Raw genomic sequence first — 15,926 nt, forward strand, 5'->3', positions numbered from 1 at the left:
CGTCGCTAAGCAGGAACTTCCGGGCACCTGTTCTGACCATGCGCATTACCGACATAAACAATATGGCTGTCAAATTCTGAAAACTTCAGAAATTGCCCAAGGAAAGTTGCTTTTGCGGCCGGTAAACAACCCAAAGCATCCATATTCTCAGTGTTGCTTGAAGGGCATTGTTTACTGATGCAAATTAACCTGAGTTTTATGAGATCTAATCCTGTTTTGAGTGAGAAAAATAAGTAATGAGTGCCACACGAAGTAGGCCTGGCAGTGCTGCTGGCCCTGCCTCAAAAACCACCACCAAGAAGAAGCGACTGAGCCTCACAGACAATGACGCCAAGGTGCTTGGGAATTATGAAAGAAGGAAGGAAGCAGCAGTACCAACGACACAGTTCACAACGAAGATGTTTCGGACCTACAACAGCACTTGGACTCCGATGGTGCACAAGCCATCGAATCAGTTGGTCAGTTTTTTTAACATTGCATGTCCTATCATGGATTTTTGGTGTTATTTTCAATGCAAATATGGCGATGTATTGTCTGCCTAGGTACCTGCAATCAGTGCATAATAACTAACACATGACGTCTTTGTTTTGAGCAATTAATACCCCTCTGGGCAGTGTTGGCTGCGGCAAGTTGAAACATTTGCTGCCCAACAGAGGTGAGAGGCATGAGCAATAATGTGCAGCAAGGCACCAAGAATCAGTTGGTCAGTTTTTTTAACATTGCATGTCCTATCATGGATTTTTGGTGTTATTTTCAATGCAAATATGGCGATGTATTGTCTGCCTAGGTACCTGCAATCAGTGCATAATAACTAACACATGACGTCTTTGTTTTGAGCAATTAATACCCCTCTGGGCAGTGTTGGCTGCGGCAAGTTGAAACATTTGCTGCCCAACAGAGGTGAGAGGCATGAGCAATAATGTGCAGCAAGGCACCAAGATATCAAAAGATGTTACATAGACGCTGCTAGCTAATCTTTGATTTTTTAGAGCAAAAAGTGTCCTCACTTGCTGATATAGTGAGACAATGATTAAACTTAACACTTTTGATTTCAGATTTTCACTGAGAGGTCGGAGCTTGTTTCACATTGGGTGAGTAGCGTGTATGACCAATGATGTCGAGGTTCTAGTCGAAGTTGGACACATGCAGTTGATCACTTTAGTTTTTCTTCATTAAAGTTGGTTGCGTATTGTGCAGGCCTTTCAAATACGTGGAGACCTCTACACCCTGTATTTTTTTAGCCTATTTTGGGGACATGTTTTTTTGCTTTTTAGCTTAATTTGGGGACATTTCATCGCGCCAATTTGCCTGAACAGCGACGTCATAAATCAAAGTTAGTGACTGATATCACCACATACACCTGAAAAATCATAATTTTAGGGTAAAACTATAAAATTAGGCCATTTGGATGAGATTTGGTTATGTTAGGGGTCAAAAAACGCTTCAGGGGGTCATATTATTAAAAAGACAAAAAAACAAAAAAACCCAAAAAGACCTAATTTGGGGACATCCTGTATGGCCTACACCGTTATACGGTGTAGGAATCATGTAATTGAGAGGCCTGTTGTGGTTATAATGAAGTTACCCCCATCTTTGGCCAGAATTGATTTGATTACAGGGTGCCTACATAATTAGATGCAAATTTCATTTATGAACGATATATATGACTTTATCCTTCCTCTTGTTTCAGTTTGATGTTTGGACGGATGCCCAGCGGAAACGTTTCCTTGACGTGATCCTCCGGCATTGCAAACGCTCACAGTTCTACTTCCTTCAGAACTGGTTCCAGGAGCGCGTGCCGATGAGACATCTAGACTTCACCACAGTTCTCCCTCGCTTCCTCACACTGTATATCTTCTCATTCCTTGACCCAAGAAGTGCATGCAGAGCATCAGAAGTATGTTGGAGATGGAAGTTCTTGGCTGAGCAGGTAAATCATCATCGTACCCCATGAAGTCTAAGCCCCACCTTAATAACAGGCAGTCAGGGTTTCCACCAGGATTCCTTTTGAATTTGAAAGTCAAGGGTTGGTTAGGACTCCCTGTTTAGTCCTGTCCCAAGAAAAATATGTTGTACTTTTAAAGTTGTTAATATCATGTACTTTTCTTTCTACGTTTACCTAGGATGAAATCTGGGCACCAAAGTGTATGAAGCTCGGCTGGTACTTGCCTTATTCTCCTGCATCTAATGAGTACGGTGCTTGGAAGAAACACTACGTGGCGTGCCTGATGACACTGGATGTCCAAGGGCCAGACACAGAGGCTGCGCTTTATGGACGCCTAGGGGATGGCACGGAAATCAAGAAGGGGAAGAAGAAGAATGTCTTGCTCAGATCGAACAAGTTACCAAAGGAGGCTAGCGGTATGTACTCAGACTTTAAGTAGCATAGGTCGATTTTTTCAGAACTCAAAAGATTTCTATAGAAATGCGTAGGTCCAATCATTTAGTTCTTCTGCTGTTGGATGAATATTGCCTTAAGTTTAAACCAGATTTTTTCTCACTGCACTGCATCATCATGTTGATTGCCCGATTGTATATTTCCTACAGTTCAATGGAATGTCTGAACCTGTTATTCCCAAAAACTCTTCCAGATTTGGTCATTTCTTCTCGTCCTCCCTGGATGGATCCAGACAAGAAACCAAAAGATCTTGAAATGGCAGCTAAGTCACTCCTAGATGGTCGCAACCCTAACGACGTCAGGTTAGACAAATCGCAGTTGACATTCCATAACAAGTTTGGCCAAGTCGAGCCAAATCTGCTTTCGAGGTCTCTTCCGACGTCCCTAGGGGAACATACTGAATTCGGACTGCAATCGTCCAAGAGAAGATCAGGGCATAGGATACTCACAGTAAGTTAAGTTGAGGAGTAGCGGAGTTGTACTATTGTCAGTGGTCACTAATGTATAGTTAAAGTGTTCCTTGGTAGAGGGCTCTTCAGAGATGAACTGAAATTGGTTACAAACCATGGTAGAATGTACATTTTCTGATGAATCGAAGAAGTTCCTAAAACCCAGGCTCTCATTAGTATTACGCTCTCCTTCTTCTTGTGATTTGGGATTTGAAATGTAAAGTAGGAGGAAACCGGAGACACTGAAGGGGAAACCTAAGAAGAGTCGCCTATTCGTCTTGACTTGAGTAGACTGGGAGGGACCAGGGTCGAACACAAGACCTCAGAGGTGACGGGCACTGATTTTACCATTGCGCCACTCTGACATCTCATTTATAACTTAATTTCTAGGGCGATGAAGACCATGATCTGACCATGGACCAGCTGAGGAAGATGACACTGTCCAAGAGTGTAGAGCTTCAGAACCTGGAGGAGATGAGGTTACAGCAGATTGTTGGGACGTCGTGGGAACCACCTCCGAAGAGGATCATGCCTAAAAGGTCACTCTCACTTTTATATCTCTCGATATGAAATCGTTAAATTCTAAGCCTGATTCCCAGTGGTGTTGTTTCCCACGAATCCACTAGAGGGTGCAGTCTCTTGTCTATTCTTTTCAGGATTCATTAGGAGATTGATCTGTATACCAGAAAAACAACACATGAGGTGATACAATGGTGGCAAAACCAATCCTGTCTTGCGAGATCCATACCATCATCGTGACATCATGTGCTGGCTCTGTGAAACGATTGTGGTAAAATGTCCCACATCGCGTGACTGTCGTCTGAAATTAACAACAGATGACATGACTTCTGCCCTTGGCCATCTGAAGGGATTTATCGAAAGTTCGCTTCCTCAGAAAAGGATTCTGATTCTATTATTTGCCTTTCAGGACAAATTTAACAGGAGGTGGGGACTACCCAATTCCATGGAGCAGCAAGGACAAACGCTCTATGGCGATGAACTATCCTAACCACGTCAACCCAAGGATCGTGTTCATCTCGTCTCGTGTCCCAGCAGCTGATGTAAGTTACTGAAACCTGTCACTCTTGTGTCTTATTGATCCTAAATCGGCCACCAGCGGCTATCCCTTTTGCCACCATAGTCCCGCACAAGGAAGATAAACTGGACGATTCTGTCAAATTGTGATGGTAATATTTCTAATGGAAGTTCATGGCTTTTTATCTCGATTTTCCAGCTATTAGTTGATGCTGTCCTATTTGGTGTGATCCCTATTGTCTACGAGTATGAAGGTACAACGCTAGATTCTCTGATGGGCAGGCTTGACAACATATTAGAGGGACGCCATGCATCGTAAGTCTACCACTCTTTGGAGCTGTATTTTGATCAACCTTCATGTATATGAAACTTGATTTTAAAGGAGGAGAGTCTCGAGATGATACAGAGCCAGCGCCTATGATAATAACAGACAGAGTTCCCATGTAACAGGAGTTACAGATATAAAGTGGAACCTCCTTTAGCAGAGACCTCTCTATAAAAGGACCCTTCATTTTATTTCAAATTTGTCATTTCCGTTTAATTTCACTTCCGATTTCAGGACTCCTCTTGACCCCCAACTGTATGTCATTTTCTTCTTCCTACTGCCCTGATTTTCTAATGAATCGAGTTTTCTCCAACAGGACTATTGGTATATTCTGCCACCAGGACGAACCTTCGGAGATGAGACTCGTCCATGGATTTACGGCAGACTTGGACGATCTCGACAACCCAGACGTCCTGGAGTTTTTCGAATTTGTCGCCAACCACACTCTGCCGGCCAACCAGGGAGGAAGAATTGATTTATTTGTACCGCTCGGTGCTAGTGGTATGTACTATTTCCTAATAATAAAGTTTTAAAAGGAAAAAAGAAAAAGAAATTTCTTAACGATTCCTTTCAGTAGTCAAGTCTATTTTCTGATTTTTCAAAACTATCAGAGGTGACAACTGCAAACAAGCAATTTTTTGTTAGCTGCTATTTAAATTGCAGGCCGCAGCTATTTAAATTGCTTGTTTCAGGGTGTTTTAATCATCAGCAGGACCTGCAATGTTGAAGACATGTTATAAGAATACAATTTGTTTCTGAAAAGTTTTACCTTTATTTCATTTAATGTTTTCAGAGTACGGCACTGAGCTCATGACACAGCTTCAGCTTGTGACCGGGCAGCAATTCAATGCTCCCACTGGAATCATCGGAAACTATAATCACAGTAAGGCTTCACTCTTAGCTCCAGGACTTAAAGGCGTACACCGCTCGTGGTCATTGTATTTTATTGTGGCTCAAGTAATAGAAATAAACATTGCTGAGTACTGTAATGAGACATGTCAACATGATGGAAATGACCTATAGTGTATGTCTCTGTCAGTATACACACACCAGCATTGTTGAAATTTGTAGTCAGTGTGTAAGCTTAGCTAAGATGCAGACCTATAAGATACACTTATAGCCCCAGTGCAATTACATTCTGTACAGTGTTGAACAGAGGTGGTAGAATACATCAATGCACACTGAGACTATAATTGTAATGGGGCTAAAATTGTATCACCTTACCTTACTTAACAACATGCTCCAAAGAACATGAACTCTCGGAAGAAAGTATAAACATGATGAAGTTATGTCATCTAGATGTAATAACAATTTTCTCATACTTCCAGTCAACAGCGAGTGGTTACTGAACAATGCCGATGGTGGCAGCCCACCTGGCCTGTACTTTGCTCAGAGTAAACTGAACGTCTGGGCAAACACTGCCGACATTGTGCAGGAAGCGATCTCGGTCACCAAGAAAAACCTGAGTGGATACTTCGAACAGAAGCACAGAGATCTGGTGTCACAGGTTACAGGTATGATTGATTCTCAATGTTTAGAAACTTCAACTCAAACTCTGCTTTCCTGACTCTTTTGTATCAGTATTAGTTTTGCATTGATGCAATTTGCCCCCCTTCCCCACTCACCCACAAATCTTTGACCATGGTCTGTCAGCCCTCGCAAATTTTCCTATTATTGCCGGTCTCTGTAATCTCCCTGACATCAGTTATCTTAAAGAGCAGCCCCAGTGCACATTTGTAATGATTATTCACGATGGGTTTATTTGTAGATTTGCAAAAGACCTTAACTTTGTACAGTAAAACCTCCAGTTCTGATTAATTCATAATCATGATCATGGCTTTTTCGTTCTAGGTCAGATGGTATTCGATGCAATGGGCCAGACCGACATCCAAGGAATCAACGAAGTGACAACTGTACTTGTAGAAGGTCTGGTAACCCTTGGCAAGCAGAAGAATGTACGACCCATAGAATTCCTGGGGAAGTTTCTGTTGGAGAAGTCGGGCATGACCGTCATGGAGAAAATGTCCAGCACTCAGTCTGGGACTCAGAAGGTAAGGTGGATCTGGCAGTGATAGAGTTATGGAAATGTTGAGTCAGCTTTTGATAATTAGATTGATCACTTTTAAAATGAGTTATAACTTATTTCTCTCCGTCTTGATCATTCCAGACGGTCTCGGGCATTGGCAGCAATCCAAGAAAATCCTTTGATCAATACTCTGAGGAGTTTGAAGCTGAAGATGGATTAGATGGGACCATTGATGAGGAGATTGATGAGGACATAGAGGAAGATATTGAAGAAGACATTGATGGGGGAAGCATTGGAGGAGAAAAGGAAAAGAAGGTACCGTATTTTCCGGCGTATGACCCGCGGCTTTTTGCCCTCAAACAGGCCCAAAAAGTGGGGGTGCGGGTAATACAAAGGTGCGGGTCTTGCGTGGATTCTGAGAGGGATAAGCCCCAACCCCAAAGAAAAAAAAGGGGACCAAACTGGTTACTTGATAAGGATTTATGTCCATCGTTTTCGCATTGTTTTCAACCAATATTTCCGCCATGATCGCATAGTTTGTGATGTCTCCGCTAGGGAAAATAGTTACGGCCATGCTGGAATTGATCCACTTTGGTTAACAATTAAAAAAAACATGGCGGTTCTGGCCAGAGTCCTCTATTAAAACATGTGTACATTACGTGTACATTGTTGTGCATAGGTTTTGGTGAAAAAAGTACTCATTGGACCAATCAATCTGCACAAAATTTTATACGTGTCAAGAAGAACCATTTGCCAATAGCATAATAAAGTTTAAAAAAATTCCAATACCGATTGCCTGAGAAAAAAAGATTTCCGTACACCATATCCATCAAAACGTCACTGGCGCATTGATATGGCCCTGTCAAAGTACAAGTTCTAAACTGACCAGTGAGACCACATTTTCTTAAATATATTATCAAAAAGCATATTTCTGTGATGGCCTGACTCTGTAGATTAAGAATCAACCACAGATTGAGAATTAATTCCACTTTGGTCCATCCCAGCCATGTATTTACCACAACTTGACATTTTGATAAGCTCTATGTGACTGTGCCACACTTCCGGTCGTGGATGAATACAGGTCTCTGCCCTAGTAGAGAGCCAGTGTTGGCCCCAGGTCAAATGTTCTGCTGTTTTCAGATTCCCCTAGATGTCCACATTACTGTGCAAAAGGAATTTTTGAATTATATTGAATTGTAAAATTTTTATTCGAGTTCATCTTCTTGCTATGTCCGGCCTCAAATTCTATGTTGAAGTGATGTGGGCGTGGCAAATACCCAACATGTAATATTTCTGTTAAAAATTATTAAATCCTACTAAGCACTGTTAGTTTGAAATAAAGGATATATACATTATTAGAAATAAGAGTTTTTGAGTTCATATGGTCATTGCTGGATGTCCCAGGGCCAGGTTTCTAAGTTTGGGCAGTTACCATGACAACGGATTATAGAAATTGTAGAATCTCTACAACACTGAGTCTGAATTTTCAAAAAGTCACAATTCCAGATTACTTCAGATTCACACTTGCCTACCTATCAAGTTTAAACTTCATATGGCCAGTAAAGAGCATGTGTGGCCAATTCAAAGTGAACCCCTTTGACCCTGAGAAACCTCCTTTTCTCACATTCTCAACTTGAAAGATCGGAGGACACATGTGTAGGCCTACCAAATGTTTGTTTTTCATTAGGATATGACTTTTGTTATGGCTAAGGTATTTGTTTATCTAAGCAGCTCATCAGTACAGAGAAGCACAATGATGAACCATCCCAATATCCTCAAGCTTCAACTAAGTATGCCCTGGGGGTCACTTTACATGTGGACTCCACAGAGTAAACTTCAACTCAAGATGCCTATAACTAAGCAAAAAGCCAAGCCGTGGATTTCAAGTTGGTCACTCTTACCACTCGCCCTACAGCAGGACAATGCCTCCAGAGAAAACCGATGGTAGCTGGTCTCGTTTCACTTCAGTAATGAGGATTACAACAATTAATGTTGTGCGTGAGCGATCGGATGGCATCATCTTTGCACCGACGGTCGAGAACACAGTCAGCCCACTGAGGATACTTCGCCGGAGGGGACAGGATGCTACAAAGGACAATACGGATGTTATACTAACTGAGGATACTAACATTGTTGACTATACCCAGTCCATAATATACAGTTTACACTACTCGACTTCAGATCAAGTTCGCTGTTCTGGTTTATTTTGAGTTTTAAGGTCTGAATCCATGATTGCGGCTGAAAAGGGTTAATATGTACAATAATGCCATAAGTATTGGTTCAACTACAAGAAAAAGGGATGAAAAGGACGTGCAGAATAGAGAAAATAAGATAAAATGTGTGTGCAAGTGTCAAATTTTTCATACTTGGTCAACCATTTTGACTACTAGGCCAGAGTCCTCTATTAAAACATGTGTACATTACGTGTACATTGTTGTGCATAGGTTTTGGTGAAAAAAGTACTCATTGGACCAATCAATCTGCACAAAATTTTATACGTGTCAAGAAGAACCATTTGCCAATAGCATAATAAAGTTTAAAAAAATTCCAATACCGATTGCCTGAGAAAAAAAGATTTCCGTACACCATATCCATCAAAACGTCACTGGCGCATTGATATGGCCCTGTCAAAGTACAAGTTCTAAACTGACCAGTGAGACCACATTTTCTTAAATATATTATCAAAAAGCATATTTCTGTGATGGCCTGACTCTGTAGATTAAGAATCAACCACAGATTGAGAATTAATTCCACTTTGGTCCATCCCAGCCATGTATTTACCACAACTTGACATTTTGATAAGCTCTATGTGACTGTGCCACACTTCCGGTCGTGGATGAATACAGGTCTCTGCCCTTCTAGGATGTCAACATCAATGAATGGCTTACTATTTTTGGAGAATGCGGGTCTTGGAGCAGTGCGGGTCATAATCAGGTGCGGGTCTTGCGTGGCTTTAGGTAATGGTCAAAGGGGGTGCGGGTCATAGGGCAGTGCGGGGGATAATCCGGAAAATACGGTACTGTATAATGCAAACCTTTTCAATCTTCTATTCTTGCGACGCACTAGAGTTTCTGAAAAAATATTTATATTGGCGGATTGAGTATCTTCTTTTCGTTTTCAAATCCCTTATAGAGGGGGTGTCCTGCTAAGAGAGTTGTCTGCTAAGGGAGGTTCTACTGTATTTCTCTTGGAGGACTCAAGCACTTGCAGATTGTTTGTGTCGGTAGTGAAAGCATCATAGAAGTTTCATTACTTAATTTGTTCTTCCGTCTGTCAATCTGTTTGTGTTTTTCACTGTTTCATTTGCTTGTTCATTCGTTTGTTTGCTATTCAGTTGTTGGTTGGTTTGTTCACACAATAATTTCATAATTTTTTTTCCAGGACCAACCTAAGAGATACAAAGAAAAACAAAACGAAATGAAGATGAGCAAGTCATCAGGATCAGCCACCATCAACGGCTCCTCACAGTATCCTGGTCCAACTATGACTATGACACCGCGCTACACCAAAAGATCTGGGACAACAGCCAAAGTGCCAATTAGACTCGTAAGTCATTCAGATAAGGTATCGCGTTATTTTGCCCCTTACCGCAGTTGAAAGAATTCAGGCCTAGCCCAATACACAGTGTATTGTCTTCAAACAAAGCCTGCTCACCTAGGCCTAAATTCCCGTTGTTGTATTGTCTTATCAGAGAGTTATCAGGGGAAATCTTGATTACATCGACTGACACAAAACTGACCGTTGGTCTTACTTTCAGTCGACTGAGGAGTTTGCCATCCAGCCTGACAAGCGAGCAGCCACGGCCAGAGAGATCCACGCCTCAGAAGTCGAGTTCAAGAGAACGTTAGAAATCTTACGTGACGTGTACATCCAGCCTCTGAGAGCTGCTCTCTCGTCGAACAGGGCGATCGTCAGCGCTGCCAGTGTTCAAACTATTTTCTCCAACCCTATGCAGATCCTGGATTCTTGCATGTAAGTCCTTATCACAATTTCATAATGTTTGTAGTCTTCTTTAGTGTTGGGTTACACTCTTTCAGGGTTTCAGCCAAGATTCATTTTGATGGTACGTTGGGGGGGGGGGGCTGAAAATAGAATTCACAGTTTTAGGTATAATTATGACATGTATAACATCTAGTAAACACAGACTCCAGTTAGTTTTTCACTAATATAACTTGACTAGGCTGGCCATTTGCACAGAGCACTACATCCAAGAACATGTGATTTCAAAACATCTGATGGTGTTTGGATTTGAGTCTAGTGGCCTTTATAAAGAATATCTCTAAATGTGGCTTTTTTTGGCATGTGTGTGCTTAACAATGATCATCATCATAGTGCATATCCTGTCTTTTTGGGGTACCAAATGATGTCAATTAGCAAGGCTTTGCATTGATATATTTTTAAAAAAGATCACTCATCTCCTGATTGTATTTCAGTTCTCTTGAGAAGGATCTGCGCGCCCGTGTAAGTGAGTGGAGCCCACAACAATGTTTGGGTGACGTGTTTCTTAAGTTCTGTGGTCGGTTAAAGATCTACACCAATTATTGCAACAACTACACGACCATTCTGTCATCCATTGAGCGCTGTATGGAACAGTCACCAGGATTCAGGGCGTTCTTGAAGAGGCACAATAGGTCGGCGAGGACTAAAATGTTAACGTGAGTGCACTTTCTCAACATGCCAGCAGGGGTCACATTTTCATTCCCCTCATTCCTGCATTGTTCTTACACCCTGTTGGCTAACTATTTTCATTATTTTATTTCAAATTTACACATAATGCTTCGGTAGATTTTAATTCTTGAGATCACAGCCTGACATTATGTGGATTACAGTTTCAAGAGTAAGTTTGACAGTTACATGTACCTAACACATTTGCTTTAAATTCTATCCCATTTCTCAGGTAGTTGAACTTGTCGGTTTTAATTTCAGTATTCAGGAGATTCTGTTGTACCCAACACGTCGGATCCTCGAGTACACTACCTTACTCAGCATGTTAGAGACTCACACCCCACCAGACCATGCTGACAGGGCCGACTTGGCCCAAGCCATTGCCATGCTGAAGGACCTGGCTGAATTCATTGCTGAGGTAAGTACACTACCGTACTCAGCCTGATAGAGACACACACCCCACCAGACCATGCCAACAGGGCAGACTTGGCTAAAGCCATTGCCATGCTGAAGGACTGATCCTAGTGACTCTGACTTTGGCTTCAAATACTTGCATTCCCATTGACATCTCATAATCACATCAGAAGATTGTGCCTAAAGCAGTCAGGGCCTTAAGAATCCCTTGACAAGCTTGAGCATTCCTGGTCTTGAATATGCCTTGATTTTAAAAATGGAAAAGTTTCTCTGTTGTGATTTTTGTTGCAAAACTGTTGGTTACGTTTCAGAGCAAAATGCGAGTCCAACACGAGAAGGAAATTGTCCGTCTGCAGAAGTCGATCTTGAGCTGCCCCTGCTTGTTGGAAGCTAACCGGTACCTGATCCGTCATGAGGATATGGCGCTTTTGAGAGCTCCGTCTGATGACGTCGCTCCTGAGCTCAAGTGAGTACACTCATGAAGCACCGTCTTTTGCATTGAAATTGCGCAGGTTGAGTCTTGAGTGTGTTGTAGTAGAAGCTCCAGACGGTTGCCTACAGATATAATAATACAATAATAAATAATAATAATGAGTCTTTTACATAGCGCAATTCCGTGACACTATAGTTCTCGCTCAAAGCGCTTTGGGATATCATATTATAACCCCGGTCTCCACAGAAATCAATCGGGGGGTTTCAAGGAGCAACCAGAAGGTGCTCACTTGAACTCGACCAGTAGGGGAACTAAGCAGTGACTCGGCCGGGAGTCGAACCCACGACCTCCTGATCATGAGGCCGACTCTCTTCCACTGGGCTACCGCTGCCCCATATGTTTTGTGTGTCGAGTGAGATACTATCTGCTGAGCTTCAAGTGTAGCTTACTAAACTTCTGTTCACACGAAAACTTACTCTGCAAGATATCTTTGCTGGTGCCTGTGGTGTCAACTCAATTTTTGTCTTTTAACTAAACCAGTGGTGTTAATTCCATTGTTTTCCTTTACTTAAATTAGTCTTCTATTTGGTAAGCAAGTGAATCCATATTCTACAATATTGTGATTTTAAATTGTGAATTTTCTTGTCACTTATATTTTGTGCATGTTTTTCCCTTCATATAAAAAAAGCTTATCACATGCATAAATGACGTTATGATAGGTAACAAGCCTGGCAAATGCAGTTTTTGCTTGATTTTTGCATGTTTTCAGTCTAATTGTTCTACCATGAATGATGGTATCTGCACTATGATACAAATAATTATCAAACCGTTTTTTGATATCCAAAATTATATCCAGAGTCATCTCTCAACAGAAAATGAACTAAAAGTTCTGTAAGTGTGCACTGTGTCTTTAAGAATACCTGATGTCAATCCAAGATCCTATGTTTTGTCTCTCTTACAGGATCTACCAACACATCGAGATGTTGGGCCTGTATCTGTTCAACGATGCCCTGCTGATCACGCGACGGACAACGAAACACTTCCCGTATGAACAGTGCATGGAGCATACATATAAAATGGACATGAGTCTCGCACTGAAAACTATCAAAGTGGAAGATATCGCAGATTCGAAGTGTAAGTTATGCAACAACCAGGAAGCCTAAAACTAGTGTCCTTAAAAGAGAGGGTGTCCTTGATAGAGAGATGTCCGTGATTGAGGTTCCATTGTACTTCAGACAATTGAGTGGAAGCCCACGGCCAATATAGATCCTTTGGGGTTTTTGCTCAAATACCATCAGATGCAAATCTGGAAAAAGCTCATTAACAGATTTTCATCACTTCAAAATGATTTCAAAATATAAATTTTAGTTTGGAGTGTAATTTCATTTGTCACATCTTGACCATTCGTGGTGGGGCTAGATATCAGGCAGGGGCTGATGAAGACCAGGTCACTAACTTTATTGAGCTGTACTCAGCTTTACTCAGTTCATGCTCATAAGAATCAGGTTACTAACTTTATGGAGCTTACCTCAGTCCATGCTCATAAGAATCAGGTTACTAACTTTATCAACAGCTTTACTCTGTCCATTATGGGATTTTGAACTGGCGTCTGGCAATCATATGAGAAATTACGTTGTCTTTTCAGATGTGAGGAATGCATTCAAGATGACTACATCGAAGAAGAGCTGGATATGTTCCGCTGATAACGTGGATGCCAAATACAACTGGATGACAATATTGGAGAGTGCGATAAGGGCAGCTATGTAACTTGATTAGGTTGACTGAGGTTTGAGAAAATCTCAAACTCTACCATGGTCTGAGATGTTTGAATATCTCACATCATTGTACACTGTTTAAAATCATTCAAATACAGAAGAACCTCTGTGCTGTCCTTACTAGAGAGGTGTCCTGGTTAGAGAGGTAAAATTGAATGGAAACAACCAACTTGGGACCAAACCTAGTGTCCTTAATAAAGAGGTTGTCCTTAATAGAGAGGTGTCCGCTAAGGGAGGTTCCACTGTGTTGTAATCAGAGAATACTAAATTGTGAATCGGAGCATTTGAAATGCCTTGTTATGGATCATGCACAATTTAAAATATTGAAAAGTTTGAGAAAACTTTTCGGATTAGGAGGAAGAGAGGGGTGAAGAGCTGTTATCCTGGCTGGTTTTGCAGGAGCCAAACAGGCATCTAGAGTTTATTATCATGGCACACACTTTGTGTATTTACTGTTTGAGGCAAGATCACATTGGCAACTGATTGTATTGCTAGGTGTGCAACCTGCTTTACTGAAGATGGAAGGCATTGTATGCTTCTGTGCGTGTCTATTTTGTAAATTTTCCTGTAATTGCTCAAATTGTCTTGGTGTTATTGACTTATATGTAAGAAAGTTGATGTTTTACATAGAAAACCTTTCAGTACCGCAGTGTAGACACCCATCCATTTTACACCAATTTATATGTTTAAATCTATTCTAATACCTGTTTGATTTTTGTTACATTTTATGAAATTTTGATGACCTTGTTGATATCCACGAATTAGAAACGGCAGTGCTTTTGCACATCTAATCTTTCCCCAAAACCAATGTTAATCAATTCTGTGAGGGTATATCTACAATTAGCATTTGTAGTTAGATTGTTTAGCTTTTGTGAAGTTAGAGAAATAAGAAAGACAGGCAACATAGAGAGAATCCACGCTGCTATGTATTAAAAAATGTTGAGTGGGTATAGTATTTTTGGCAGATAATGCAGTAGAATGTGATATTTATTGTGGTGAAAATGCCAAATCTAATTGGTGCACAAATCCAGTTTTATGCTGACTATAGTTTATTTTTGTAGAGTATAGAGTTTACCTAGCAACTTGTGGATAGTAAATAATATTTATTGTATCAGAACCTTATCTTTCTATAACCTGATTGACACTTTATTTTGATCAATAATCGAAGTGATTCAGTGATTCATGAAAAAGTGTACAGTGATTAATGAAATACTGGTCTCAACAAACCTTCTTGTAAACTGTAACTATGGCTGATCTATGACTTTGTAGGAAATTGCAATGAAAAAGAGAGGATTAGTTATAGAAGCATAGTAAAGTAGAAAACAACGTTTAGGTATAGAATTGTATGATTATTTTGAGGTAAATTGTTTTGGCTAAGTAAGTTGTTTCAAAATGAGAAAGGGGGAGAAATTAGATGAATTCCCCGAGATTGGGAGGGGGGGTCATTTTAGAATATTGTTATAGGCACTGCCCACATTAACTTTGCTGAGTGAAGGGCTGGTAAATCTATTTCATGCTGTTACTGTCGTGCACAAACATTCAGAGTGCAATGAATAGAAATTGGAACTGTTTTGATCAAACTTTAGTTTTTGCTTTATGTAAGAACACAGTGATGATAGTTTAATAAAGAAATAAGTTAATAATCATTTACTTTATCTCATGTTGTGTGTGACAGACATTTTCAGAGAAACACCTTTCTGCCCTTATAGAGAGGTTTGAAAAAGTGTGCCTCCCCAATACTGGAACCAATGACAATGACTCCTGATGACATCATGTCATGTGACTTCATGCCATACAAATAACAGAGAGGTTAAGAGGAGCACCGCTGTGCACTCAAAATTACCTGATGCAAGAAAATTACCTGAGGCAGTAATGGAGAGGTTCAGAAGATCATAGGTTCTCCCCAGTTGCATTATTCGCAAGACCCTTTCCAGTGAAATTAGAGAAGTTGATGAAGAACCATCATGTCTTCCAACTACAGTAGAACCCTCTATAAAGGACACCCTTAATTTGGACTGACGATTGCTGTCCTTATTAGGGAAGTGTCCGGATTACAGAGGTCTAATTGAATAGAAACAACCCATTAGCACCCAACGTTGGTGGGGCGAATGCAGGGAGGTGGGGGGGGGGGGGTCTTGATGGATTTGTGGCCATGACCGGGGGCCATGAATTATTGGATTGAAGCAAAGTATTCTTAGCCGTACCGCGGGATCATTATACAGTAGACAGGTGTTCTCGGTAAGTGCTGAAGCAGCGCGATCATAGCGATGATAGATCATGACAGTGCAACCTCTTTGTCCTCAATCGATTTGACCTGTCCTCCAGACGATCGGCGCTTTTATTTGTCGTCACATGGCCACACTAGAATCTAGTGGAACGGACGCAAGCCCTATCGAATAATTTCTT

General features: G+C 41.0%; 1 protein-coding gene across 1 annotated transcript; it reads left to right on the plus strand.

Moving 5' to 3' along the window:
• Window positions 1–60: 60 nt before the first annotated feature.
• On the plus strand, window positions 61–15,150 carry LOC135487654 (epithelial cell-transforming sequence 2 oncogene-like). Its single transcript, XM_064771684.1, has 20 exons — window positions 61–458; window positions 1,056–1,091; window positions 1,691–1,930; window positions 2,124–2,361; window positions 2,592–2,848; window positions 3,238–3,386; window positions 3,776–3,908; window positions 4,082–4,197; window positions 4,524–4,708; window positions 5,001–5,090; window positions 5,536–5,721; window positions 6,059–6,258; window positions 6,375–6,548; window positions 9,615–9,779; window positions 9,991–10,205; window positions 10,667–10,888; window positions 11,160–11,316; window positions 11,624–11,778; window positions 12,707–12,879; window positions 13,391–15,150. The coding sequence occupies exons 1-20, from the start codon at window positions 237–239 to the stop codon at window positions 13,510–13,512; spliced, it is 3,435 nt and encodes a 1,144-aa protein (XP_064627754.1). The 5' UTR covers window positions 61–236; the 3' UTR covers window positions 13,513–15,150.
• Window positions 15,151–15,926: the final 776 nt, after the last annotated feature.

This window comes from Lineus longissimus, chromosome 5, assembly GCF_910592395.1.
Source record: "Lineus longissimus chromosome 5, tnLinLong1.2, whole genome shotgun sequence".
Classification (NCBI taxonomy): domain Eukaryota; kingdom Metazoa; phylum Nemertea; class Pilidiophora; order Heteronemertea; family Lineidae; genus Lineus; species Lineus longissimus.